At 50.0% G+C, this 8,532-nt stretch overlaps 1 protein-coding gene across 1 annotated transcript; it reads right to left on the bottom strand.

The window, feature by feature from the left end:
* Positions 1–6,993: 6,993 nt before the first annotated feature.
* On the bottom strand, positions 6,994–8,030 carry LOC135529069 (keratin-associated protein 10-5-like; the record flags this gene model as incomplete). The annotated part of the gene is made up of 1 exon (XM_064957979.1): positions 6,994–8,030. A coding segment is annotated over one exon (1,037 nt), but the record flags the coding sequence as incomplete, so codon positions are not given.
* Between the last annotated feature and the right edge of the window lie 502 nt (positions 8,031–8,532).

The raw sequence follows: 8,532 nt of genomic DNA, 5'->3' as shown, positions 1-8,532 counted from the left end.
CACATTCCTTGAAGGATCATTTGTCAGAGCAGGCAGTGTTGTGAACACATTCCTTGAAGGATCATTTGTCAGAGCAGGCAGTGTTGTGAACACATTCCTTGAAGGATCATTTGTCAGAGCAGGCAGTGTTGTGAACACATTCCTTGAAGGATCATTTGTCAGAGCAGGCAGTGTTGTGAACACATTCCTTGAAGGATCATTTGTCAGAGCAGGCAGTGTTGTGAACACATTCCTTGAAGGATCATTTGTCAGAGCAGGCAGTGTTGTGAACACATTCCTTGAAGGATCATTTGTCAGAGCAGGCAGTGTTGTGAACACATTCCTTGAAGGATCATTTGTCAGAGCAGGCAGTGTTGTGAACACATTCCTTGAAGGATCATTTGTCAGAGCAGGCAGTGTTGTGAACACATTCCTTGAAGGATCATTTGTCAGAGCAGGCAGTGTTGTGAACACATTCCTTGAAGGATCATTTGTCAGAGCAGGCAGTGTTGTGAACACATTCCTTGAAGGATCATTTGTCAGAGCAGGCAGTGTTGTGAACACATTCCTTGAAGGATCATTTGTCAGAGCAGGCAGTGTTGTGAACACATTCCTTGAAGGATCATTTGTCAGAGCAGGCAGTGTTGTGAACACATTCCTTGAAGGATCATTTGTCAGAGCAGGCAGTGTGGTGAACACATTCCTTGAAGGATCATTTGTCAGAGCAGGCAGTGTGGTGAACACATTCCTTGAAGGATCATTTGTCAGAGCAGGCAGTGTTGTGAACACATTCCTTGAAGGATCATTTGTCAGAGCAGGCAGTGTTGTGAACACATTCCTTGAAGGATCATTTGTCAGAGCAGGCAGTGTTGTGAACACATTCCTTGAAGGATCATTTGTCAGAGCAGGCAGTGTTGTGAACACATTCCTTGAAGGATCATTTGTCAGAGCAGGCAGTGTTGTGAACACATTCCTTGAAGGATCATTTGTCAGAGCAGGCAGTGTTGTGAACACGTTCCTTGAAGGATCATTTGTCAGAGCAGGCAGTGTTGTGAACACATTCCTTGAAGGATCATTTGTCAGAGCAGGCAGTGTTGTGAACACATTCCTTGAAGGATCATTTGTCAGAGCAGGCAGTGTTGTGAACACATTCCTTGAACGATCATTTGTCAGAGCAGGCAGTGTTGTGAACACGTTCCTTGAAGGATCATTTGTCAGAGCAGGCAGTGTGGTATGCTGGGTGTCTCAGACATGTGTGCTTCAAACATTTTGACCTGCCAACTTTGTCCTCTGGTTGTTGAATGAGCAACATCTCATCTCCAGTAACATACCGCTTTAGATTCTACTATTGAGTTTTAATACAACTTTAAGTACATAGACATAACAATCACATGCTTTGACATGAACTGTCTGTAACACGCAGTCAGACATCAATGACTCACAGCAAAGGGCTGGTTGTCATCATCCGCTGACTGAGGGAATAGTTTGCCAACCCTTAATTTCTTGTTGTTATCAGGAAGTGTTTGGAAAGGACACAGTTGGTATTAGGTTGCTGTAACAATATCTGCCTGGCCAGGTTGTAATCATGTATCCCAGGTAGTAACATGGAATAGAGGCTGTTTACATTCTGGATTTTTTTTCTCAAATTTTTTTGAATGTAAAATCAGTTTTTTTTAATGAATTTATTTTGAATTCAATTCAATTCAAATTTATTTATATAGCCCTTCGTACATCAGCTGATATCTCAAAGTGCTGTACAGAAACCCAGCCGAAAACCCCAGACAGCAAGCAATGCAGGTGTAGAAGCACGGTGGCTAGGAAAAACTCCCTAGAAAGGCCTCATTCCCAAGAATGATTAACGATACAGATTGGTGTTCAGTTGCCCAAGTGGGATAGTTTGAAAACAAGTTGCCCAAATAATTACTGCAGTGTCCTAAGTGATCAGAATCTGATCCACTGCATATGAATTCTTCTGGACTTTATCCTCTATTCTGACTTTTTCTCAGTAAAGTACAATTAGCCTAGAATGTCCTTTCTCTTCTGGGGATTTTAGTTTTAGCTGATGGCATGGGACTACCCTGTCCAGAATAGCAGCACCTACATATCTGGAAATAGTCATTTTGAAAACAAAATGGCACCTACTGTACCTCTCTAAGAGAATTGTCAATGGATATTATTATTGTCTCACATTGCTGATGGGCAGTTTCATGTCCCTGACTTGACATTTTCATCTGAAGTATTAGGATTACCACACATTTTCTTTACAATTTTTGTGGGATTGTATTATATTTAAAGTTCCCCCTGTGAAACAACTTATTTCTACTGTGACTGCCAAAGAAATGGATTTATTTGATGTTAAAGTGATAGCGTTCAAAGTTCAGTATTTTTATTGTCCATTTGGGATAGAATTTGAAAGAAATACAAAAGCTTTCAGCTTTCGAGAAGATACCCTATTGAGATGACATGCTATTATTCATCTAACTCATCTCTCTGTCTCCCGTCTCAGGGCAGTCCCGGGCCCCGTGGCAGAGATGGCGAGCCTGGTACCCCTGGTAACCCCGGCCCCCCCGGACCCTCAGGACCTAACGGACCTCCCGGCCTTGGAGGAGTAAGTATCTCTGCAGAAAAATCTGAAACAGCAGTTTGTGGTTCTTCAGTCCCAAAATGTATCATGTGTAAAAGGGAAAGCACAGAGTGCAGAATGGACCTGCTTTCCTCTTTTATGGATCATGGAGGTGTGTCTCAGAATAACAAGGCGTGGGCTAATTCTATCAATAAAGACTTTGGGGTTGAAAATGGGGCGTGAACGGGTGTAATAGTGGAAGGGTGAAATGGTGAAAGGGTGAAATGGTGAAATGGTGTAATAGTGAAAGGGTGTAATATTGAAAGGGTGTAATAGTGAAAGGGTGTAATAGTGAAAGGGTGTAATAGTGAAAGGGTGTAATAGTGAAAGGGTGTAATAGTGAAAGGGTGTAATATTGAAAGGGTGTAATAGTGAAAGGGTGTAATAGTGAAAGGGTGTAATAGTTTTGCACAGAAGAACTAGGCAAAGAAGCGGCGGTATAGTGTAGAATGGTGGGATAGAGAGAGACACAGTGGAATGCTTTTCATTCCTGGTGAGAGAAGAAGGGAGGAAGGAGGGAGAAAAAGAGGGAGGTGGCTAGACAGGAGGTAGCATGATAGATTTGGGGAAGGGGAGAAGAGGGGAGGAGAGGAAGAAGGGAAGGGGAGGAGAGGAAGGAGGGAGGAGAGGAAGGGGACCAGAGAGGAGGAGAGGAAGGAGGGAAGGGGTGAAGAGAGAACAGAAGGGAGGAGAGGAAGGGGAGAAGTGGGGAGGAGAGGAAGGAGGGAAGGGGAGGAGAGGAAGGGGAGCAGAGAGGAGAAGAGGAATAAGGGAAGGGGAGAAGTGGGGAGGAGAGGAATTAGGGAAGGGGTGAAGAGAGGACGAGAGGGGGTCGAGAGGAAGGGGAGAAGTGGGGAGGAGAGGAAGGAGGGAAGGGGAGAAGTGGGGAGGAAAGGAAAGAGGAGAAGAGGGGAGGGGCTTTGAAGAAAATATATTTGGTGAAGGAGAAAGATGAAAATAATTATCGTACACCACTCCCTGTCTCTACTGTTGATCTGGTATCCCTCCCCTCTACCATCTAGTGTTGATCTGGTATCCATCCCCTCTACCATCTACTGTTGATCTGGTATCCATCCCCTCTACCATCTAGTGTTGATCTGGTATCCCTCCCCTCTACCATCTAGTTGTGGATCTGGTATCCCTCCCTCTACCATCTACTGTTGATCTGGTATCCCTCCCCTCTACCATCTAGTGTTGATCTGGTATCCCTCCCCTCTACCATCTAGTGTTGATCTGGTATCCCTCCCCTCGACCATCTAGTGTTGATCTGGTATCTCTCCCTCTGCCATCTAGTGTTGATCTGGTATCCATCCCCTCTACCATCTAGTGTTGATCTGGTATCCCTCCCCTCTCACCATCTAGTGTTGATCTGGTATCCCTCCCTCTACCATCTACTGTTGATCTGGTCTCCCTCCCCTCTACCATCTAGTGTTGATCTGGTCTCCCTCCCCTCTACCATCTAGTGTTTATCTGGTATCCCTCCCCTCTACCATCTAGTGTTGATCTGGTATCCCTCCCCTCTACCATCTAGTGTTGATCTGGTATCCATCCCCTCTACCATCTAGTGTTGTCACGCAGACAGAGACACACCTGATCCGGTTTAGTCATTCTGTAGCTGTCTGAGAGAAGACTACCATGACAGATATATGCCGACTGTTATGACGAGAGTGTTCACATATTTTTGTGGTCATATTACAGTGTCTTATTGATGCCCGTTTGTCTTCCAACAGAACTTTGCTGCTCAGATGGCTGGAGGATTTGACGAGAAGGCTGGCGGAGCACAGCATGGGCGTGATGCAAGGACACAATGGTGAGAGAGATTATGAGAAGCGTTATAACACCGTAATCCTGGCGCCTATTTTACCAGTTTTCTCCTATGCGGCTTCGAGTAGTATAATTACCCAGGTTTCTATATGTTCTCCCTGCGAGATGCAAAACAAATGCAAGAATGTCACGTCTGGTCTGCTCTGACTAATTCCTACGTGAGGCGAAGCTTAGGTGAATGGGTATCAGAGTGACTCAACTCACCCCTCTATGGAGTGTACCAGGGCTTGGTTGTGAGCCGACTGCCCTCTATGCAGAGTGTACCAGGGTTTAGTTTGGGGCAGACAGACTTGGTCTTCATTAATTTATTTTTGTTGAGTTACTGTAAAGCTCCAGCAAGTTGCCCTGGCAGCTGGCATCACATCCAGCTGGCATCACCTCCCAGTCTGTCAGCCAGAGGAAAAGAAGAGCACACTCACTAGGAGCTATTTTGGTTTGAGAAACCCACCAAGCAGCGCTCGGCTGGCTGCTCACAGCAGCTTTTGGCTGGCTGGTGTAGTTGAAGTCTGAGACCAGTCACCACTGTGGATTGTACCCCATTAGAGACCTGTGGAGGAGAGTGGGGTTGACTCTTCGCTGAGAGTCAACACCTACATCTCTACCTACGCCCCCTGGTCCCTAACACAGTGTCTTCACTGAGAGTCAACACCTACGTCTCTACCTACACCCCTGGTCCCTAACACAGTGTCTTCACTGAGAGTCAACACCCTACATCTCTACCTACACCACCTGTTCCCTAACACAGTGTCTTCACTGAGAGTCAACACCCTACATCTCTACCTACACCGCCTGGTCCCTAACACAGTGTCTTCACTGCGAGAGTCCACCCCCTCGTCTCTACCTACACACCGCCTGGTTCCTAACACAGTGTCTTCACTGAGAGTCAACCCCTGCGTCTCTACCTACACCCCTGGTCCCTAACTAGCAGTGTCTTCACTGAGAGTCAGCACCCTGCGTCTCTACCTACACCCTGTTCCCTAACGCAGTGTCTTCACTGAGAGTCAACACCCTACATCTTACCTACACTACCTGTTCCCTAACACAGTGTCTTCACTGAGAGTCAACACCCTACATCTCTACCTACACTACCTGTTCCCTAACACAGTGTCTACACTGAGAGGCAGTGGGCCACACCACCCAAACACACACACACATACAGTCCCCAAACACACACACATACAGTCCCAAAACAAACATACAGTCCCCAAACACACACACATACAGTCCCCAAACACACACACATACAATCCCCAAACACACACACATACAGTCCCCAAACACACACACATACAGTCCCCAAACACACATACAGATTCCAAGCATTCACCCACACTCCGCCTACGAATGGACATAGAGCACCATTGATAAGCCGCTAGTCCGTTGCGGCGGTGGATTTGTCCGCGGTACGCCCTGCTGAAAAGATGACTTTCATTCCCTTCCTACTGTTGTTGATCTGGTATCCCTCCCCTCTACCATCTACTGTTGATCTGGTATCCATCCCCTCTACCATCTACTGTTGATCTGGTATCCCTCCCCTCTACCATCTACTGTTGATCTGGTATCCCTCCCCTCTGCCAGTAACTGCTCTGTCCCTCGGGGACGTTTGCTTTGGCTGCTGCCCTGCATTTCTGCACTATAATCAGTCTAAACACCAACACGATGAATACTGTGTTATCGAGAGCATAAAAGGTTGTCTAACTGTTGTCCAAGTGCCCTTTCATAAGTGGAGGAGTGGAAATCATATGTTTTATTATTTTAACGTCTTCGTTTTTCTTAGAGAGAATGTCTAGGCTGCGACTGAAATGCCACCCTATTCCCTATATAGTGGGACTACTTCTCCCCTACTTAGTGCACTGCTTTTGCCCAGTACCCATAGATCTGTGGTCATAATTAGTACACTATGTAGGGAATAGGGTGTGATTTCAGATGCAAGCCCTCGACATTCTCACTGAACTCCAGATCAGGTACATTTTCTAATCGTCTTGTCTTTGGTCATGTAATGATTTTCTCTGTGTGACAGATTTGGCTCATCACCTGTATAGAATGTGAAACGTCTCTCTGAGCTCTGAGGTATCGTGCATCGATGGCGTTGAGCAGACAAGAGTATTACAGCTACTGACAAGACAAGTCTTTATAAGAAGCTGGGAGGAGATTAACGTTAGAGGAGGATCAACGTGAGATCAGTGAGCAGCGAAAAGGATTTTACTTTGTGAAGATTTATGATCTTTATTAATGAAGAAACAAGGTGGCTAACGTAGGGTTCAAGACTCCAATTCAGAGTACAACACTTCTGGCCCTGACCTCTGAACTACAGAGAGAGAGAGAGAGAGAGAGAGAGAGATACTGAGAGAGATACAGAGAGAGATACAGAGAGAGAGAGAGAGTCCGAGAGAGAGAAAACAGAGAGGGAGAGAGGTACCGAGAGAGATACAGAGGGAGAGAAAACAGAGGGGGAGAGAGAGAGAGAGAATGAGAGAGGGAGAGAGAGATAGACTGAGAGAGAGAGAGAATGAGAGAAAGAGAGAGAATGAGAGATAAAGAGTCTGAATGTGGAATTCCAAAATGATTTATGGTTCTGACAGGCGGCGAGGAGGCAGAAGGGAAGACAGGGTGGCAGGCAGGAGGCAGACAGGGAGGGCAGGCATGAGGCAGGTAGCCCAGGCGGGAGGCAGAGCAGGAAGCGGAGCCCAGGAGGCAGAGCGGGAGGCAGGTAACGAGGCGGGAGGCAGACAGGAAGCAGACCCAGGAGGCAGGAGGCAGGGAGGCAGACAGGAAGCAGACAGGGAGGCAGGCGGAGGCAGGCAGCAGGCGGGAGGCAGACGGGGAGGCAGGTAGCATGAGCAGGAGGAGGCAGGCAGGAGGCAGACAGAGCTGCAGGCAGGAGCGAGGCAGACGGGAGAGCCAGGTAGCAGGCAGGGAGGCAGACGGGAGGCGTGAGTTGCTTGAGCCCAGGAGGCAGACAGGGAGGCTTGAAGGCGGGAGGCTAGGAGTGGCGCAGGCGGGAGGCAGAAGGCAGGAAGCAGACAGGAGGCAGAGAGGCGGGAGGCAGGCAGCTTGCAGGCAGGGCAGACGGAGGCAGCAGAATGGCAGGCAGGGGAGGCAGGCAGGGAGGCTGAGACAGGAGGCAGAGTAGCAGGCAGGAGGCAGAAGCCACGGGAGGCACGGTAGCAGACAGGAGAAGCAGACGGGGCGGCAGGTAGGCAGGCAGGAGGCAGACAGGGAGCAGACAGGAGGCAGGCGGGAGGCAGGTAGCCGGCAGGGAGGCAGACGCGGAGGCAGAGTAGCTTGAGAGCCCAGGAGGCAGGCGGGAGGCAGGAGTAGAGCAGGCAGGAGGCAGGCAGCAGGAGGCAGAGCGGCAGGCAGGCAGGCAGGCAGGAGGCGGGCCCCTGGCAGGCTAGGCTGGAGCCCAGGGAGGCCCAGACAGGAGGGCAGGAGCCCCTTGAGCGGGGAGGCAGAGGCCTCGGCTTGGAGGCAGGTGGCAGGGGGAGCGCGGAGGCCAGACAGGCCGAGACAGGAGGCAGGCAGGAGGGCAGGAGTAGCTTGAGGCAGGTGAGGCGAGACAGGGAGGCGAGGCAGGGAGGCAGAGTAGCTTGCAGGCAGGAGGCTTGAGGCGGGAGAGCACAGAGCTAGCTGAGGCAGGGAGGCAAGACAGGAGAGCAGAACCCGGGAGGCAGGCCCGGAGGCAGGTAGCAGGCAGGAGGCAGACGGGAGGCAGGTAGCAGGCAGGGAGGCAGGCATGAGGCAGGTAGCCTGGGCAGGAGGCAGATAGGAAGCAGACAGGAGGCAGGCAGGAGGCAGTGAGCAGGGCAGGAGGCAGACGGAGGCAGGTAGCAGGCAGGAGGCAGGTAGCAGGGCAGGGGAGGCAGACGGGAGGCAGGTAGTGCAGCCCAGAGAGGCAGGAGCGGGAGGCGAGGCGGGCAGGCAGGGAGGCAGACGGGAGAGTGCAGGTAGCAGGCAGGAGGCAGGCGGGAGGCAGGTGAGCATGAGCAGACGCGGGAGGCAGGTAGCAGGCAGGGAGGCAGGCGGGAGGCAGACGGGAGGCAGGTAGCATGAGCCGGGAGGCAGACGTGAGGCAGGCGGAGGCAGGTAGCAGGCGGGAGGCAGAC

Source organism: Oncorhynchus masou, unplaced genomic scaffold (assembly GCF_036934945.1).
Source record: "Oncorhynchus masou masou isolate Uvic2021 unplaced genomic scaffold, UVic_Omas_1.1 unplaced_scaffold_10844, whole genome shotgun sequence".
In the NCBI taxonomy this organism is placed as follows: Eukaryota; Metazoa; Chordata; class Actinopteri; order Salmoniformes; family Salmonidae; genus Oncorhynchus; species Oncorhynchus masou.
This window is presented reverse-complemented; position numbering and strand designations above follow the sequence as displayed.